Source organism: Schistocerca americana, chromosome 3 (assembly GCF_021461395.2).
Source record: "Schistocerca americana isolate TAMUIC-IGC-003095 chromosome 3, iqSchAmer2.1, whole genome shotgun sequence".
In the NCBI taxonomy this organism is placed as follows: Eukaryota; Metazoa; Arthropoda; class Insecta; order Orthoptera; family Acrididae; genus Schistocerca; species Schistocerca americana.
In genome coordinates, this window is record NC_060121.1 from 587697652 (window position 1) to 587719381 (window position 21730).

The window sequence follows — 21730 nt, forward strand, 5'->3', positions numbered from 1 at the left end:
GTAAACTGAGTCTGTTTGCATCTGATAATTCTAGTTAGCTTTATCACTCTTAAACTTTATGCTACTACATACATTTGAGAATGCATATGCACACATTTTCCGGCAAAGAGAGCAGCTTCAAAGGCTTAGTAATGATGTTAACTGCTCAACATTCCCTCAACACACTAATTTATTGTTTTTTCTCATAACACTTTTAAATGGGAATTTTCCATTACTGAAGAAACTATTCCAGTGTTTCATTACCTATAGGCATTTGATAAGGTGATACATAGCCAGTTATACCTTCAAGCACATTTTAAAAGAGAGAGAGACAGACAGAGAGAGAGAGAGAGAGAGAGAGAGAGAGAGAGAGAGAGAGAGGGGGAGAAGGGGAAGAAGAAGAAGAGCGTGTGAATTCCTAAGGGACCAAACTGCCGAGGTCATCAGTCCCTAGACTTACATAATACTTAAACTAACTTATGCTAAGAACAACACACACACCCATACCCAAGGGAGGACTCGAACCTCCGGTGGGAGAAACAAACATCTTAAACACACTCAGCATATACTGGCATTAATTATCTGTAGTTAAATGAGATATACATCCAATAACTGTACCTGTTATAGTCACCCAATACAGCATACACATTCCCAAGTGCCATATGACTCCAGGCTTTATCAGGAGCATGATCAACAGCAGCATGCATGACAATTGCAGCCTCTGCTGGATGACTGGATCGGTGAAGTGTTCCTCCCAATGTGAGGAGAGCCAAGTCACGGTACTGTCTGTAAACAAAAGTACTTAGTTTTGTACTGTCTTATTCCAAGGAAAAATAAAATAAAAAAATAAAAACTAAAATAAATGGATTAATTGTGATGAAACAGTATAATCAGCCGACACACAAACAGCCATGTTGTCCTGACTAGCTACACTGCACTCGGGCAGCACAACCAGCAATTTAGCTGAGCATGTTTTTCTGTTAGTCAGTTAGCTCCAAGGAAAGACACTGACCAAAAGCTTAGTGACCTGCCAGTCTTGTTTATGTGCCCATCAAGTGCTCAGTGTCTCAACTATGGAGTGAGTGGTTACTTTTGCTGCTTTCATTATTTGTATTCCATCCAAACTTTCCAATACTGTATTAACAGTAAAAAGTTAAAACAGATCAGGACTTGAAGACCTGTCAATATGGCACTTCAGAAGGTTTCATAGTGTTTAGATTTCGGACTTAAAATCTCATATGTATGGTGAGCAACTAAGTTTCTCATCAAAGTAGGGGCCCACAAACCTAATTCTTTACAGCTGAGAATGGTGTCCCTGTGTCACAATTCCAGTAGATTTAAAACACAATATATAATATTAATACCTCAGGGAGTCACACCTAGTGATACGTGGCTGGCGACCACGGGGCCTCGAGCTGAGTCCTGGCATTGCTTCCACTTACTTATGCCAGGCTCCTCACTCTTATCTTTCCTATCTGGCCACCCTCGGCCAGCTCTTGTTCTTTTCCGACCCTGACGCTATTAGGTTTCGAGGGCTAGGGGTCTTTCATTTTCCAACCTATACTTCTCATGCAGCGTCTGACCTGGAGCGGGTGGGTGCAAAAAGCGTCTGTATCCCATGTTAGGGGCGGCCTCCAGAACTGCGGAAAGCAACGGAATACCACTACAGATCACCTTCCCTGCATAATGCAGTCTCCATTTTATGCATAAAAAATGGCTTCCTCTCATGTTAAATCAGTGTCCGGAGGTAAAATAGTCCCCCATTCGGATCTCCGGGGGGGACAACTTGAAAGGAGGCAAAAAATCAAAATGAGAATTGGTACCTGGAATGTCAGAACTCTGCTACAAGCAGAAAAAGTAGAAAACCTTAAAAGAGAGATGGAAAAGAAACATATGGACCTCGTAGGAGTTGCTGAGGTAAGATGGAATGGACATGGAGAGTTGCAGTCAGATGAATATGTATTCTACTACTCAGGAGGAGAAGTAAAAGGAATTAATGGAGTAGGAATGATTATGACAAAGGAATTGGCTAAATGTGTGGAATATGTAGACTATGCAAATAACCAGGTTATTGGTGTAAGGCTGAAAGGAGCACAAAAAGATTTACTGATTGTCCAGGTGTATATGCCAACTTCAGAACATGATGACCAAATTGTAGAGGAAATGTACAATGTAATAGAGAGAATAATGGACGAAAATGAAAAATGCTGCAAAATAGTAATGGGAGACTGGAACGCCATTGTGGGAGAAGGGAAAGAGGGAAACATAGTAGGCAGTCATTGTCTTGGAAAGAGAAATGACAGAGGTGAATGGTTAATTGACTTCTGCAGGGAAAGGCAGCTGATAGTGGGAAACACATGGTTCAAGAACCATAAGAGGAGGCTCTACACTTGGAAATCACCAGGGGATAAATGTAGAAACCAAATCGATTTTATACTGGTAGAAGAAAGATACAGGAATGGAATCAAGAAGGTGCACACATTACCAGGTGCAGATATTAATAGTGACCACAACTAACTTATGGCAGAAATAGAAATAAGAATGAAAAAACTGAAAAAGGTGACAATGGTGAAGAAATGGGATCTAGAGAAGACAACGTCCAACAAAGAACAAATTACAGAAATGCTGTCTCGGGACTTTCTAAACACATTACGAGACAAAGAAGCACCTGATAATGCCAACGAGTACTGGAATATGCTGAAAGAAGGAATCATTAAAGCAGGACAGCAAAATATAGGATATGTAAAAGGGAAAAGGTCAAAAAAACCATGGGTCACACAAGAAATGATTTCCAAGATGGAGGAGAGAAGAAAATTGAAAAACAAGAACACTGAAGATGCAAGAAAGATATACCAAAGGTTAAATAACGAACTGCGAAGAGAAACAGAGCAGGCTAGGAAAAAATGGCTAAAAGAGGAATGTGATGAAATTGAAGAACTGGACAGGAAAGGAAGATACGACTTACTATACAACAGAGAAAAGACTATGACATGGGAACAAAACAGAGCAGGAAGTGCTACTATGGAAATTTTGAGTAAAGACGAAGAGGTAGTGTACAAAGATCATGGCGATGTCCTCCAGAGATGGGAAGAATATATAAAAGAGCTATATGACACAAATAGCAAACCAGAAACTCTGGAACTTGAATCACACAACAGTGTAAGTGATGAAGAGAAAGGACCGACCATCATAATGGAAGAAGTAAAGTCTGCCATTGCTGCAATGAAAAATGGCAAAGCAGTAGGTACAGATACAATACCGAGAGAAATACTAAAATGCTTGAACCACAATGGAATAAGAGAAATATTGAGGTTATGTAATAAAATATATGACAGTGGTGAATGGCCTGAGGACTTTTTGACAACAGTAACGATTCCATTACCGAAAAAACAAGGAACCAAGAAATGCAGCGAGCACAGGACAATCAGCCTCATTTCACATGCAGCCAAAGTGATGTTAAGAATAATTAATAAAAGACTTGAAAAAGTAATAGAGGAGAATCTCGGCGAGGAGCAGTTTGGCTTTAGACGGAATACGGGCACCAGAGATGTAATAGGGCTCCTACAAATATTGGGAGAAAGGTTTATTGAAAAAGGAAGAGACCTATATATGTGCTTCATCGATTTAGAAAAGGCATTTGACAATGTGGTTTGGGACAAGCTGGCGACTATTATGAGGGAAAAGAGAGGGACTAGAAAACCAGAAGACTTATAAACCCATTGTACCTTAATCAAAAAGTTTCAGTTAAAGTGAGAGGAGAAAGTACAAACTGGATCACATTAGGGAAAGGAGTAAGACAAGGATGCTGTTTATCACCTACTCTTTTCAACCTGTACTTGGAAAATATGATTGACCAATGCTCATTAGACGACAAAGGAGTAGAAATTGGAGGAAGAAGAGTAGGGTGCTTGAGATTTGCTGATGACATGGTCCTTCTAGCCACAGGGGAAAAAGAATTACAGGATTTGGTGGACACCATTGCAACTAACGGAAAAAAATATGGAATGAAAATTAATACAAATAAAACAAAAGTATTGGCAATAGGAGGAAATAAGGAAATAAAAATTGTGCTGAATGGAGAAACACTAGAACAGGTGCAAAATTTTAAGTATCTTGGAAGCAGGATAGACAGCGACTGGAAGTGCACCACAGAAATTAAAACAAGGATAGCAATGGCAAAAGAGGCGTTTTATAAGAAAAGGAGAATCTTCTGCAGCGGTATGGACAGAGAACTCAGAAAGAGACTCATAAAATGTCTTGTATGGAGTGTTCTTCTATATGGCGCTGAAACATGGACTATGAGGAAAAAAGACAGAGAAAGGCTGGAGGCTTTTGAGATCTGGACATGGCGGAAGATGGAAAGAATAAGTTGGATGGACAGAGTAAAAAATGAAGAGGTACTGAGAAGAGTGGGAGAGAAAAGGCAGTTACTAGATGTAATAAAGAGAAGAAAAAGAAATTGGATTGGGCATATATTAAGGAAGAATGACGGACTGATAAAAACAGTTTTAGAAGGTTATGTAGAAGGGAAAAGGAAGTGAGGAAGGAAGAGATTCCAGATACTGGATGACATGATGGACGGTACAACATACAGCAGCCTTAAGAAGGAAGCAATGGATCGCAGAAAATGGAGAGGCAAAGGACCTGCTAATATAGCAGATAACTGATGATGATGATATAATATTAAATTAACAAAAACAGACAGAGACATGTTTCCCCCAGAATAGCTGAAAACCTGTGGTTTTTATATGGATCACCAGCCTCTTTAAAATGAATTACATATTTTTTACTTTATTTTAATTTCTTTTGTTTTTATATTTAGGTTTTGTGGGATTTGGCCATGGAACAACACACTACTGACATATTTCACATAATGGAGATATTATCTAAATAGTTATTTTTAAAAAGTTCAAAAAATAAGTTTTAAGTAGTATCTACAAGTGTCAGTCAAAAAGCAATGCCACTTTTCCTTTTTTTCTTTTTCTTTTTTTTCAACTGGAAGTACAGAGGAAAAAAAACACAATAGTGCCAAGTAATTTACGACATTTCAACACAATATGTGTCCATTTTCACAGTTTTGGTCTCCCTTTTAACTAGGGCATGTAGTCCAGTGTGATAAAAAGAAACGGGGCTGCTTCCGAAGCCACTGACACATGATCATTTTCATGGCATACACATCTTCAAAGTGAATCCCACAACGAGCTTTTTTCAGCAGCCCAAACAGATGGGAGTCTGATAGTACCAGTACAGAGCTGTTGGTTGGTTGTTTGGGGAAGGAGACCAGACAGCGTGGTCATCGGTCTCATCGGATTAGGGAAGGATGGGGAAGGAAGTCGGCCGTGCCCTTTCAGAGGAACCATCCCGGCATTTGCCTGGAGTGATTTAGGGAAATCACGGAAAACCTAAATCAGGATGGCCAGACGTGGGATTGAACCGTCGTCCTCCCGAATGCGAGTCCAGTGTCAAACCACTGCACCACCTCACTCGGTAGTACAGAGCTGTATGGGGGTTGGAAGCAAGACTTCCAATCCAATTTTCGCAACCTCTTCAGGGTGTGATGACTGGTGTGTGGTCTTGCATTGTCATGCAAAAGATGAACATTGGCCATAGCTTTGCTTCACTAATTAAGACATGCTTTCAGCTGTTTGAGAACTGGACAGAATTTATTGTATATCCCTGTTCCAAAAACTCAACCATAATCGCACCTTCTGCATACTGGTATACTGTAGCCATAACTTTCTTGCCAGTCACATAATGTTGAACTTTTCAAACAATGGAAAATCCAGGATGGAACGTAACAATACCAGAGAAGGATAATTGCTACTCACCATATAGCGGAGATGCTGAGTCGCGATAGGCACAATAAAAAGATTCACACAATCACAGTTTTCGGACATTAAGGCCTTTGTCAGCAGTAGACACACATACACGCACGCACACACACACTCAGGCTAACGCAACTTGTACACACGTCTGCAGTCTCAGAGAGCTGAAACTACACTGGTAAGGTGACACACTTCAACAATTGGCTTTAAACTACTGTGAGGAACCCATGTACAGAACATATTTGTCAATGAACAGTAGCTGAAAGCCTGGAGATAATACAGAAAATTATAAACTCATCCACAAAATAGCACAGCGTAGGATTCCTTATTGTGCACACTATTCTGTTAAGTACTGGGGCAAAAAGTGAAATGCTGCAAGCACTTCCTTGACAGACATCTCCCTCTCTTGTGCATATTGATCAAAAAATACATTACCATCTCAATACTAAAAGTACCATTTGCCAAGTAATAACTGACTGGAATCAGAATTTATTAGTAGATAGAATAGAAAACATCATTCTTAGTGAGGCAAAGTCAACAGACATAAAAGTAGCAATGGGGCTACTACAAGGAAGAGTTACGGAGCCTTTACTGTTTTTGCTAAGCTATAATGAACAATGTGACAAACTTTCTTGTGTAAAGAAGTAATTTTTAACTTTCATAGCTGCAAAATTATGACACTGATTTCGTTTTTCTTAAATGAAACTATATATTTATTTCCTTTGGCACTGGAACAAGCCTTTGAAGAAAACTTCAGTGAGGTTACAAGGGTGGAACTTAATCAAATATTAACAAGATAATTGCACTGCACATTGCTAATCCCCTGTCAGGATAAAAGGTCTCACAAAAGATCTACTGTAATGCACCAAATGTATGAAAATATTTAATTCAATGGTGGTTCATGTATTTACCTGTGCCTTTGAAGGCCACCATTCTCTGCTCTACTGTTGTTGTGATTAGAAAACATCTTCATGGAGCTATTTGGACTTTCACAAAGTACACAACTAGTCAAAAAAGGTGAATATGGTTTTCATTTATGGCAAACGTTACCAAACTGTTGGAACAGAGGTGCAGTTCGGGATAGAACTGTCATCTTGGCACAGATATAATATAATGAAATACCCAAATGCCATATACACATAGATGTAGGCGATACATGCTTCAAGTGAATTATGTGATACCTGTGTTTACCTGAGATTTGATAAATTGTATTTTTAATTATGTTGGCCTATTTTGTTTTATTATAGGTTAAATTGTCATAAATATTAAACATTGTTTAATATTATTTATAGTAATTTAATGACTTAGGCAGAAGATATCATTCATTATTTCATTTGCTACATTAAGTTACAAAATTATACAGATAAAACCTTTGTGTAAACATATGTCAGTTCAGTCCATTGATTGCACCAGATTCAGGAAGACAGAAATTCATTTATGTAAAGTGATTTTTGAATAATAAACACAAATTTAGGCTACAGAAATTTCTGAAAATAAAGTAAAACAACACTGTTGGACATTCAAAATGTAAAAATTTCGACATAGACGACCACCAGTCTGAAGCAGTTTTGAAACAGCTGTTGATGATGTTTCTTGACAAAAATATATATGTGACACGCAAACTGGTGTTTCTATTCAAAGTTGGCATTAAAATTGAAACTTTTGCTGACCTAAGAAAACAAGCCATCTTCAACAAAAAGGCATGTAATAAATTCTATATACCCCTCTTGTTGTTGCAGCTGTATATTCGGATGCAACTGGAAGGATATGAAAGAAGCTGCATGCTGAAAGGTGCTCTGATCTTGTAAAGCCCTTACAATCTGTCTCTGCAAACATAATTTTTTTGCAACAGATCAAGAAATGTAAGTGTGAAGAATAAAATATGTCAATTTGAAAGAACATCTGCTGACAAGAGAAAAGCAACTACCATTTTAGCAAAAATAATACACATTCTACATGTCACTATGAGGCAGTTTGATTATGTGAATGGAATCAGCAAAGTTAGTGGTCTGTGGATACTACATTCAAACACATTTAACTCTTTACACAGTTTGCTCCATCAACAATTCATGACAGTGGCTTTCAAACTTGATATAGTACTCTGAATAGTGTCTATGAAAACTGCACAGTAATATGGCATTTCTATGCAAGAGTTTATCTACAGACAAATTACTAGGGTAGTTTGAGAAGTTCTAGGAATGGAATAGAAATATACAACTTGCATCAGTGAAGTTTCTTTATTTTTCAGCATAGTCTCCCTGTACACTAATTCACTTGGACCAGCAATTTTCCAATGCTTTGATCCCATTTTGAAAATTAGATCCCTTCAAACCTTTAAAATACCTGTCAGCTTTGGCTGTCAGTTTTTTAAAGACAATCTCTGTCCACCAAAGACAATTTTGAGCTTGGAGAAAAGATTTAAGTCTGTTGGAGCCAAATCTGATGAATACAGCATTTATGGCAACAATTTGTATCTCAGTTGTTGTATTTTTGAAACCACAATGATACTTGTGAGCGAGTGTGCATCGTCTTCATGAAAGATGACTTCGTTCTTTGCCAAACCTGGTCATTTTTCACAAGTCTTTCATATAGTTGGTCCAGGATGTTACTGTAGTATTTTCCCATAATTGTTTAACCAGTGGGAAGATAATCTATCAGCAGAATGCCTTTTGCATCCCAGAAAACTGATGCGTTCTTTGTCGGTGGAGAATCAACTAATTCCCACTTCTTTGGCTGTTGGTTTGTCTCTGGGGGTGTAGTAGTGGAGCCAAGACTCATCTGTGGTCAGAAACAGGAGCAAAAAATCTTGTTAGGTGTCTGAAAATGGGTCAAGTATTTTTTGGACATTTCCATTCCGATGAGTTTCTGATCCTGCATTAAGAGTTGCAGCAACCATCAAGCAGATACTTTCTCATACCCAATTCCACTGTTAAAATGTGATATGCTCATTCATCCTGACAGCTTCAGCAATTTCTCACATTTTCGGTCATTTTATGTACTTCTGCAATAATTTCTTTGGTAGTGGTACATCTTGGCCAACCACTACACAGATCATCACCTAAGTTGTTCTGACCACATTTAAACCTGTTTGTCCATTTGGCAACCATTGAATATGAAGGAGCACAACCCCAGTGTGTTCTGATAATCAGCATAACTTCCCTTTACTATCATACCTTTCTTTACAAAATACTTAATCACTGCTCAAACCTCGATTTTTTCCATCTTCACCAAACACTGCACAGGAACCTCAGCAGAGAGGAGTCTGTACCTCATGTCTCTACCCAGAGTGCTGACATCATCATGGAGTTACTCATAAAGGATGACCTACTATTATGCATGCAAGTTATTATGCTGGCACTGACAGCTGGTGGTGAATCTGTAAACTTTTCAAACTACCCTCTTGTCATTTTCAAACCATGTGTCAGTTGATTTATACAATATAGACAACCAATCCGATAAAAATACATGTTGGGCAAGGCAGCTGGAGACAGTTGTTGTTGTTGTGTGTGTGTGTGTGTGTGTGTGTGTGTGTGTACTGTCTAGTTCCGTAAAAGCTTACTTGTTTAGCAGTCTTTTTGTTGTGCCTGTCTGCAACTCAACATCTCCACTGAATGGTGAGTAGCAATCAACCCATTTCATAATATTGTCAAATGCACAGCTATCTATCAAAGTTTTTTTATAGTATGTTGAGTGTGTAAAGTCATAATAATAAACACACTAACCATACCTGCGTGTTTCCTTACATTTGGTGCAGTAGGACATACAACTGTGGGGCCTCCTCTCTTGATGGCAGGATGGTGGTTTGTGACATTGTTATCTTGTTACTATTTGATCTAGTTGTGCACATGTTATGGTCACTGAAGTTCTCTTTGTACATTCTTACTAATGCAATGGAAAAAGTGTATAGTTTCATAAAAAAGTCAGCGTCTTATTTCAGCAGCTATAAATGCTAAATTACTTGAAACAACAGAAAATCCAGGATGGAATAATGATAAAAAAAATTACTTGCACAGTTCAGAAAATTTGCCACACTGTCCGCTCAAACACAGCAAAAAATGCAACTTGATATACTTACTCCTTCATATGGCCCATCTTAGCTGCCGCACCCTGTATGTAAAAACGATCTAGCACATAATGTTGGCTACTACAAGAAGCTGTTCATAGATGATAATGCTGTATGTAAGAAAGTTGCAACACCGTAATACCATAATGAAATGCAAGTGGATATGCAGAATATCAACAGTTGGGGATTGGTAATTGACCCTTAATATAATCAAATATATGACCTACTGCAAAAAAATAGATGGAAAGGACTATTACTATTTGAGCAGGAAATAACTTGATGCTGCAACAGCCATAAAATATTTAGGAGCACCCCTCTGCAGTGACCTAAAGTGGACTGATCACATAAAAGAAATTGAAAGAAACATTAATGCCAGGCTGTGATTCATCAGAAGAATCCTACGGAATTGTAACTAGTCCTTAAAGAAGTGGCATACAAAACACTCCTTCGGCCGATAACCCAGTACTGTTTGGCAATCTGTGACCTTTAGCAAGTAGGATTAATAGGGGACATGGGGAAGATCCAAATCAGAGTGGCACACTATACCATGTATTCATATGGTAAGCATCAGAGAGCTGCTAATTAAACTTCATTGCCAGATGCTAAAACAGAGGTATTGTGCTTCATGGAGAAAATAATGTTAAATTCTGAGAGCATATATTTCAAGAAGAGTCAGGCAACAAATTATTTCCTCTCTCTTGTTCCTTGCACAACAACTACAGTGGGGAAATTAAAAACATTAGATCTTATATAAAGACTTACTGAACAATTCACGAACAGAACAGGAAAGAGTGAAAGTGACAGTGTAACCAGAAGTAACCAGTGTCACACACTGTAAGTTGCCTTGCATACAGCAGAAGCAGAAGTACAGCTGGGATATGATGGCAGAACCACCAAACAGATATTTGGCACTGGTAATATCACAAGGTTTTTGGAGATAAATGAAAAGCTATTATTTGCAAAGTCCTCTTATACCACAATAGTTCATAAACTCAAGTAGGGAAGTAGTGAGTGATGTTAGCTAAACCCACAGTGGATGTAATTTATCAGCTTTCTGCATTCAAAGACCCATATAACAGGCAGTTGTCATGTATTCAAATGCCTTGCCAAAGCAACTGGTGGAAGGCAAATTGCAATAACAAGCTGCATTTGAGCAATGTATCATTAAAGGTTTTGATTTCTCACAAGGGAAGCTCCCCATCAGTCTCCTCAGATTTTGTGTAAAATGGCCCAGTGGATGCCAGATTAAGCATGAAAACAGGAAGAAGGTGTACTGAACTATTGGGCAGGGAGGGGGAGAAGGGGGGAGGGGGGGAATAGAAACAGTGCCTGGTCCAAGCTGACTGTGTGCAATATCGAGCAAGTTGCAAGAACCACAGTGTTGTGGTTCTGTGGCCATGGTCACAGTATTGGACTGCGAAGTGGGAGATGCGTGTTCAAATTTCCCTCATGGTCCCCTCTCCCTTTTTTATTTTCACAATATTATTAACTGTCCATCTGGTCAGTGAAGTGTCTGTTCTCCTTCACTTGTCTTGGCAGTTGTCAAACTATACATTGGTTATAGAATATGAGTCATGTGGTAAGGATATATTACTGTCACACGTAAATGTAATGAACAGTGAGAGCACGCGAGATGGCGCATAGGCCTCTCACAGAAATGAAAACCAAAAATAAATAGATGTGAACGAAGTTACAACAAATGAATTCAAGAGTCAAAACTTCCAACATGGAATGCAAGAGTAATAACAAGTGGTACTTGTGTAATACAAATAGGAGGTGGGTACATCTGGGGGAGGTCCCTTCCTTACACCTCACTGTTTCAGACAGACACACCATGAAACAGACATAAATTTGAATACAGTGAACAGACATACAGACATGTCAATGAGCAGATGGGCAGTCAAAAAATTTGTGAAAAAAGGGGGGGTAGGGGGGGGGGGAGGCACGAGGGAGAGTTGAACTAGGATCTTCCCGTCCACAGTCCAACACGGCAACCACACAACAACGATACCATCATTCTTGCAGTTTGCTCGATGCGTCACATACTGAGCTTGACTGGTCAATGTTTCTATTTTGATGATTTTTTACAGTTCGGTAGTCCTTCTTCCTGTTTTTATGTTTGATATGTGTTCAGTTTTTGAAAGGCTATCCACTGAGCCATCTTACCACTAAATCTCATAGGGAGTTTCCCTTGTTATGAAATTAACCAGATGACCAAAAAAAGAGAGGAAAAAGTGGACTAGCACAGTATCCACAAACTATGAACTCATAGCTGCTTCTAAATACAGCTAACAGACATATGAATATGTTACATAATATCTATCAAAAGGTTGCATAAAATGCTGCAGTGAAAGTATCTGAACGATATCCTTTAGGAACAATAGATATCATGGTGTTCTACAACTACAAACATACTCTGCAAGCCACCATATGGAACATGGCGGAGGATGTCCTGTACCACTACTAGTAATTTCCATTCCTGTTCCACTCTCAAACACAGTGAAGGAAAAACAACTGCATATATATCACCATATGAGTCCTAATTTCTCTTACCTTACCTTTTTGGTTCTTACATGAAATGTATGTTGGCAGTGGTAGAATTGTTCTGCAGTCAACTTCAGATGTTGGTTCTCTAAATCTTCTCAATAGTTTTCCTCAAAAAGCACACCACCTTCCCTCCAGGGATGTTCTTTGAAGAAGACATCAAAGGATATACTTTTAGCCTATGTAAATTTTTGAACAGATGCCACATTTTATCTCATACACAACTGATTTTGAATATTTATTACAAACTACCTTTTTCTTATGCCATATTCTATGTTGAAGTTGATTCCAGACTACTATCATTTTATTTTTAGGGAAATAAGGAACAAGCTGTTTAGACATCTTTCCTTTGTAAGTCAACACTATAGTTTTTTTTTTTTATCTATCAATCCTCAGTTGCTTTTAATAGTATATTAATGATTTTTGTGCCAGGACCTTCTGTATGCACCTGAATTAAGAAAATATCGGTTTGCCACATACGTTTCACCTCAGATTATTAATGCATCATCTAAGTCATGAAATACTTTTGATTTGTAACTTGCATGTAAGTTGAAAGTACTGTATGCAAATGAAAATATATGTATGTATGTATTACACGCCACTGATGAGTGATACCTTACTTAACTGAAGTAAAACGTTTCTGAAAAAACAAACATCACTTTATATTCAGTTGCATACTGATAGTCTGAACTCAAAAATCATTAATATAATATCAGTCACAGCTATTTGTTTTAACCCTTTCATGGCTATGGGCATTCATGCATGCCCAGCAGGTGGAAAGTCCAGACAGCTAATGCAATTCATATATGCCTGTTCTCGAGAGCAGGTAAATGTACACAATAGAATGGATACTTGCTTTTGGCCGCATTTCTGACAATAGTGTCATTATCTGGTCTTCTTTGTAATGTAGGAAAGTGCTTTAGTTTTCACCTCCCCGGGGCCCTTTATGCTTAAGAGTCTACGTTCAGCCAGTCCTCTTTTTGCTTCTGGTAAGATGACAGCATTCACATGTGTACTTTTTGCCATGTTGGGACACAATTGATCATGATCAGACAAGTAAATCATGGATATTCTTATGAACAGTAACGACGAAGATTGTAGTGATACTTCGGAGCTTTCTTCCAACAAAGAGTTGGATGCATCTGGATGTATTTCTGAATCCTTGACACCACAAACAGTAGATTCTTCCTCTGAAGATGGAAAAGAAGATGAAGTAAGTGAAACTTCATCAAGAAAAAGAAAGTATGACTGCATGGAGATTCATCCAGTGATGAAACAACACCATTTTGTGAACACATTTAGCAGGTTAAAAGTAGACTTCGAAGAGTCAGCAAGTCATTTAGATTTTTTCGTACTTCATGTCCATGGAATTCGTTTCTGCCATCTGTACACAGATCAATAATTATTATACATTTATTACTGAAAAAATATCGACAGTACCCAGAAGATTAGCATGCTGGAAGCATATAGAGCCAGCAGAATTTTATTGCTCCCTAGCGTGTTCTCTGCTTATGCCTAGAAGTAAAATGTTAGAAATGATTGAATATTGATCAACAGATTCTATGCTTCAAACACCAATATTTTCTAACATAATGGCCAGGGACCGGTACAAGTTCATTGCAGTACAAGTTCATTGCACTTCAGTGACAACTCCACCGCATCTCAAGATATTCTTGTTAAAATACGTCTCATTGTAGATCACACAAAAAATAAATTCTACGAGGCAGCAGTACCCTTTGAAAAACTAGTGATCAATGAAAGTCTGCTACTTTTCAAAGAAAGGTTCCGATTTAAGAAGTACATACCAAATAAATGTAGCCATTCTGGCATTAAAATTTTTGTCCTTTGTGACGTGCAAACCAATTATATTTTGGATTATATTGTCTACACTGGTGACACACCAAAATCTGGAAATGCTCACTGGGGAAAATCAGACGATATTGTTGTGAGTTTGTTATTTCCATACCCCAACAAAAGTCATATCATTTATTTAGACAATTGGTATTTGAGCCCTGAATTATTCCTGTAGCTCCATGATGAATGTACAAACGCCATCAAAACAGTATGCAAAAACAGGAAACATGTACCACTGTTGCCAGACAAGCCGAAAAATGGGGAAATACAGTTTAAGTCCTGTGGAACATTAATGGCATTAAAATGGATGGACACGAAAGAACTCTGGATGCTTTCCACCATAAACAGATCACGGTTTGTGGAGATAGAGAAAAAAGAACACAGAATGTGCCAAAAACAAATTGAAACCTACCTTTGTTGTCAGCTATAATAAGTCAATGGGTACAGTTGATAAGACAGACATGCTGTTATCTTCTGTACAGTGCATCTGGAAGACAATGAAGTGGTACAAGTAAGTATTCTTTCATTTGACTGACTTGTGTGGGCTTAATGCAGAAACTATTTTTGAAATACAAAAGCAACAGAAGATACCACTAGCAAAATACCACTTAGAAATGATCAGTCAGTTGCTTGACAAATTTCATAGTCAAACATGTACAAGTGCGACCCCACAGACAACCAAAGAAGAAAGCCCTTTCCGAGTGCAGAATAAATAGGGACATTATCCAGGGTTCCTCATAGCAATGGAGAAAAAGGAGATTCCCCAGAGATGCTGTGTAGTATGTACTGCTCATTCACAACGAAAAATGGTCACGCATAAGATGCAAAAAGTGTGATGTGGCTCTCTGCATGGCGCCATATTTCGAAAAATCACACACACTAAAGAAATATTAGGATGTTTTAGTGACTGTATGTTTCAAGTAAAGGAAAGTGAAAAATAAAAATAAAAAAGTAACTAAAAGGAAAAAAAAAAAACGGTTTTTAATTCAACCAGCGGCAGTCCAAAGCCTGCGTCAAAAATGAGGATGGGAAACCACTAAAGTAAACCATACTGAATACAACGAGCTGAAAAAGAAAACAGCGAGCAAGAAGATGGTAGCCACTTACTATCCGATTTCTTACTGTGGAGAATCGACTTTAGACTTTAATTACAAATGAAGCCATGGGCATATCGTAAAATGAGTTACCCAGATATATTCTTTGTTTAACTCTGAGTCCAGAAACATGACACAATTTGGTTTTAAATTCCTGTAATTATTTTTTATTTAAGATCGTAGAAAGAATTGTCTGGGATTTGGATGTTTTCGCAATGCACTACTCACTATAAAGCTATATGTCTTGAAACACATTCATTCGATATTAATAAAATTTTATTATGTTGTAGACACATACATCGACGGTGTAAATCTGAAGTTATAAGAATTACTATTAAAAAAGTTCCTGTCATTTTTCTAGACAAACTGTTTTCAGTCCATAATAAACATATAACTGAAAGTGTTGGTTAGTTTCAAAGTTCACTTTCATGGTTAGCAGAAACTATGACCACTGTGACCATACAGGGTATACTGTTTTTGAGAAGAACATTACTGAACAGTGGTTCTGTGCATGCAGGAACGTGCAGGAAGCCTGCAGTGGCCGCAGCCTATAGCGACCACAGGGCTGAGTCCGCCGCCCGCTGGCCAGGCGCACATAGCATTTCCTCCTGTCAGCCAGCCGCGCAACTAGGACGCTCAGCCCTTGCAGCCACAAAAGGGTTAATATATCCGGTTCATGATTGTACTTGTCCTGATTTAGGTGTATACTGAGTAATCTGTGGTGTATTATTAACAGGAAATGCACCCACTCACATTGTGAGAATTGTTCGACTTGATTAGTGATATCATCTACACTGGTCAAATTACAGTATATAGCAAAACTGTATTTGTGAATATTTTTACTCTAATATTTACAGTTTAAGTGTTACAAGATTTATACTGTTAGCATTTAACAGTATTCTTCAATTCCATTAATCACAGTGTAGATATGTTTCTGTGTAAGTGTGCTCCTTGAACTGCAGTTCACATCTGTTTGATGATTAATCTATGTAACTTCATGTGGGTCTTAGTTGTTTAAAAAAGTTGCTTTCGAGTTTCTAACTTAGTTTCTTAATATTCTGCTATTCCCCTTTTGTTTTTCCTTCTAACAGATCATCTGATGATGACTTAAGAAGTCAGAACCAGTAATGGTACCATTTGTGTGAGTGGAGGCTGGGAAAATGCAGTAAATGAATTTTGTTTCTGAGACAGTCTCTTAAGCAGTTGTCTCTGTATAAGTTGGGCAACTCTCATCCCAATAAAATTCAATTAAAAAGTGTGGGGACCCATTCCTTAGCTGTAGCATTATGTTGATCAACAGTTTATCTTATACTTCACCTGGCCTTAGTATTGTTTTGTGAGGTACAGACAAGTACTGTTTTAAGTCACAACACAGTGAAGGAGTGACTGTAATCTTCTGAATTTCCTGAACTTAAATTCACATTGGACTTCTCAGTCAACTCAACAGTGGCACTGTTGGAACTGAGATTCACACAAGATGATGGAAATAAATGGTCATTATATGGACAAATATGTGGGGAGCAGTTCTTATTAATTTGAACTATTGCCGAAGATACCCTGACTTTATCATTAATCACCCTCAAACTCAATGGTGCGATGTGACTTGCAAAAGTTAAAAAAATTTCTCATGATTTTTTATTTTTTGATTATATGTCTTACTTCTGCTCATGTCATCCATGGTCTCTTCATAAAGCTGTCCACTCCTCGAGATCACTAAATGGAACTTTTCCTCCACCAGAGAATTTCAGAGTGTCTCTCTGAAGACTTCAGACTGGGCATTTTATCAACCTGCTGGATCACATGGGTGATATAATACTTCATGTACTGAACATTATCTCTTTGACTGAACACAGCTAGTTGGGTATCATGTGTCCTGTTAAATCTGCAAATCACTCATTTTGTCAGTCTTTTGTTTGTTGCGCTTCATAAGTTGATCCAGAAATGAATGTGATCACTCAAAAAAGTCATTTGCCACTTTCCACTGCACTGCACGGGTTGTGGTAGAAGGTTTAAAAATGGGTGCAACTGCTAAGAACAATTCTGTGACTGTGCCAAAACATTTTTTTGGTTATTTGAATTCTATGGAAGGAGTGAAACCCTAAGTTTCATGAAACTCACGGCTTTACACGCAACTAGTATGAATCATACTTGACAAACAAAATGCCAAAGTTCTACTGAGTAATTCAAACACTGCTGAAAGGAGAAAAGTTTTAGTGACTAGCGATAAATCATGAAAGGAACGCCGCATGTTCAATTCTGGGTTCAATCCTGTTCCTTGCATGTATGTGAGTATCTTTCACTTAACATTCATCAAGCAGAATTAGTACTTTTTGTAGACGATACTAGTGTTATAATAAATACCATCAGTGAAAAAGCAACAGAAGAGATTATTAGTGATGTTTTTTGAAGAATTAGTGCATGTTTTCTGAAAACAGATTTTCACTTAATTTTGAGAATACACACTATATTCAGTTCTGTATAACAAAGTCATACCAACAACTGATGTAGCACATGAACAGGAGCCAGTAAAAAGGGCAGAGTGCTCCAAATTTTTGGGTGTGCGCATTGATGAAAACCTGAAGTGGAAAAAGCATATTACCAAGCAGCTCAAATAATTAAAGTTCACCTACTTTTGCTCTTCATAGTATAACTGACAATCTTGGAAACAAACAAATCAATCTCCTGAAGTGGAAAAAGCATATTACCAAGCAGCTCAAATAATTAAAGTTCAGCTACTTTTGCTCTTCATAGTATAACTGACAATCTTGGAAACAAACAAATCAATCTCCTGACATATTTTGCATATTTCCACTAAATAATGTCTTATGGAATAATCTTCTGGGGTAACTCACCACTTAGAAAGAACGTATTAATTATACAAAGGCAACCAGTAAGATTAATATGTGGTGTTCACCTGCAGTTGTGAAGTATGCAAATTCATCATAAATAATCCCTCACAAATTGAGCAGAGTGGTGTCCATACCTACAACACTTAGAGGAAAAAATTACCTTTATTACCCATTACTAAAAGTTGTGTCAATGGCTCAGAGTTCACTATGCAGCAACAAATATTTTTGATCATTTGCCCAATATCATGCTTCTATTTCATGGACTAATTTTTATTTAAAAACTGGTAGCCTGAAAACACTTAATTTTTTAAATGTAGTTGCATGAGCAGAACTAAAAAAATTGTTTGTTAATGTTAACACTAATCACATATATATATATATATATATATATATATATATCTAAAAAGAAAGATGATGAAACTTACCAAACAAAAGCGCTGGCAGGTCGATAGACACACAAACAAACACAAACATACACACAAAATTCTAGCTTTCGCAACCAATGGTTGCCTCGTCAGGAAAGAGGGAAGGAGAAGGAAAGACAAAAGGATATGGGTTTTAAGGGAGAGGGTAAGGAGTCATTCCAATCCCGGGAGCGGAAAGACTTACCTTAGGGGGAAAAAAGGACAGGTATACACTCGCACACACACACATATCCGTGTGTGTGCGAGTGTATACCTGTCCTTTTTTCCCCCTAAGGTAAGTCTTTCCGGTCCCGGGATTGGAATGACTCCTTACCCTCTCCCTTAAAACCCATATCCTTTTGTCTTTCCTTCTCCTTCCCTCTTTCCTGACGAGGCAACCATTGGTTGCGAAAGCTAGAATTTTGTGTGTATGTTTGTGTTTGTTTGTGTGTCTATCGACCTGCCAGCGCTTTTGTTTGGTAAGTTTCATCATCTTTCTTTTTAGATATATTTTTCCCACGTGGAATGTTTCCCTCTATTATATATATATATATATATATATATATATATATATATATATATATATATATATATATATAATGGAAGGAAACATTCCACGTGGGAAAAATTATATATAAAAACAAAGATGAGGTGACTTACCGAACAAAAGCGCTGGCAGGTCGATAGAACACAAACAAACACAAACATACACACAAAATTCAAGCTTTCGCAACAAACTGTTGCCTCATCAGGAAAGAGGGAAGGAGAGGGGAAGACGAAAGGAAGTGGGTTTTAAGGGAGAGGGTAAGGAGTCATTCCAATCCCGGGAGCGGAAAGACTTACCTTAGGGGGAAAAAAGGACAGGTATACACTCGCACACACGCACATATCCATCCACACATACAGACACAAGCAGGCATATATGTGTGTGTGCGCGAGTGTATACCTGTCCTTTTTTCCCCCTAAGGTAAGTCTTTCCGCTCCCGGGATTGGAATGACTCCTTACCCTCTCCCTTAAAACCCACTTCCTTTCGTCTTCCCCTCTCCTTCCCTCTTTCCTGATGAGGCAACAGTTTGTTGCGAAAGCTTGAATTTTGTGTGTATGTTTGTGTTCTATCGACCTGCCAGTGCTTTTGTTCGGTAAGTCACCTCATCTTTGATATATATATATATATATATATATATATATATATATATATATATATATATATATATATATATATATATATCCTGTTAACAGTCTCGGCCATTTTGTTAAAAGAATCATTCAAATGATCTGTGGAACATGTAACTAACCAACAAACATTGCACATTTTGCACAAAAAAAAAAAAAAACAACAACAACACTGACGAGAACAAATAGATGACATAGTTAATTGATGACATGTTCAAGAGTTACAACAACAACCAAATTATGGGGGTCGAAAATACTATGAATACTCCACAATTTTTTGCAGGCCTATACATTTCTGAGGCTACTGCATGATGTTTACTGATTAGATGAATAAGTCAGGCATATAAGGGACACTGAATAGAATGCTGTCATTGTGTCTTTAGCTCTATCTCTGTGTAGTTCATACTTCTTTTGAAGGTTGTGTCTGCTTAGGTGTTTGATGGTTTTAAACAAATTTGTTGTAAGTACATGTATAGTGGAGACCCATGTCATTATAACATGTTTCTCCACATGAGTTCTAAACTTGTTCTTTCATTGCAATATTTCTGTGATTTGTCTAAGTAATGTCTTCCTTCTGCTTGTAATGAAATTGGTCAATGGTACACTCTCGTTCTCTATAACATGATAGACTTGTTTAATAAACAACACAATCCAATAAAACTTCTCATACAATAGCATTTTTTACATCTATATTTTTTTCATCTCTGTTTATATGAAGCAGAAGCTATGAATGTAACATCCACATTTGAATCAATGTAAAATGCATACATAAAAATTATTTTCACTTGAAAAGTGTAATTTCAAACCTGTCATACTTAGGTATTAGTGTAGGTGGATACAATAATAATAATAATTATTATTATTATTATTATTATTATTAACAGTACTGGTATTACTGAAATTATTTGAAATAATAAGTTAAAAATAAGTTGTAAATGAAAATCTTATCTGTTAAAAATGTTAATGTTAAAACTACTGGAATAAGTTTATAATCTTTGAAGTCACTTATTTGAAAGGAAGAAGTGAGTTTGAGTTGGACATGTGTTAAAGAAGTACTATGATGTATAGCATTATCATGTATGAAGTATTTAGAACTTGTGTTAACCAGACATAATTACCAGAGAACATCAAAGGTGTCCTGTTACATTTCATTTGTTCACATAAATTGAAAAAAACTGAAAACTTGAAACCTGTTTTGGATGTAAGATCATACCACTGGATAAAATGTGACAACAATGAAAATGAGTAATGATTGGACAATGTACAGAAACAAAGTAATCTTTCAACATTATGAAATTATGAACAATTTTAATCTCAATCTCTTATGTCTTCTCAAAGCCCAGCGAAGTGCTCACACAAACCAGATCACTGTGGCAGTTAGTGATGTTTTTTATTGGTGAGTATGATGTCAGGTTTGTTATGTGGTGTTGTTTCATCTGTTATAATGGTTATGTTCCAGTATAATTTGTATTCATCATTCTCCAGTACATTTTGTGGTGCATACTTGTATGTGGGAACATGTTGTTTCATTAGTTTATGTTGTATGGCAAGTTGTTGATGTATTATTTTTGCTACATTGTCATGTCATCTGGTGTATTCTGTATTTGCTAGTATTGTACATCCACTTGTGTTGTGATCTACTGTTTCTATTTGTTGTTTGCAAAGTCTGCATTTATCTGTTGTGGTATTGGGATCTTTAATAATATGTTTGCTGTAATATCTGGTGTTCATTGTTTGATCCTGTATTGCAATCATGAATCCTTCCGTGTCACTGTATATATTGCCTTTTCTTAGCCATGTGTTGCATGCGTCTTGATCGATGTGTGGCTGTGTTAGATGATACGGGTGCTTGCCATGTAGTGTTTTCTTTTTCCAATTTACTTTCTTCGTATCTGTTGATGTTGTGTGATCTAAAGGATTGTAGAGAAGTGGTTATGAAATTGC

At 37.4% G+C, this 21730-nt stretch overlaps 1 protein-coding gene across 3 annotated transcripts in view; it reads right to left on the minus strand.

The window, feature by feature from the left end:
• The window catches only part of LOC124605134 (tetratricopeptide repeat protein 17), a 335078-nt gene that overhangs the window by 245168 nt on the left and 68180 nt on the right, over window positions 1–21730 (minus strand). For all 3 annotated transcript variants that reach the window (XR_006978605.1, XM_047136616.1, XM_047136617.1), the window contains exon 5: window positions 598–765. Coding sequence is in view for 2 of the 3 variants with exons in the window: in XM_047136616.1 (XP_046992572.1) it covers window positions 598–765 (168 nt within the window). In the remaining variant the exon portion in view is untranslated. The remainder of the gene's footprint in view (window positions 1–597; window positions 766–21730) is intronic.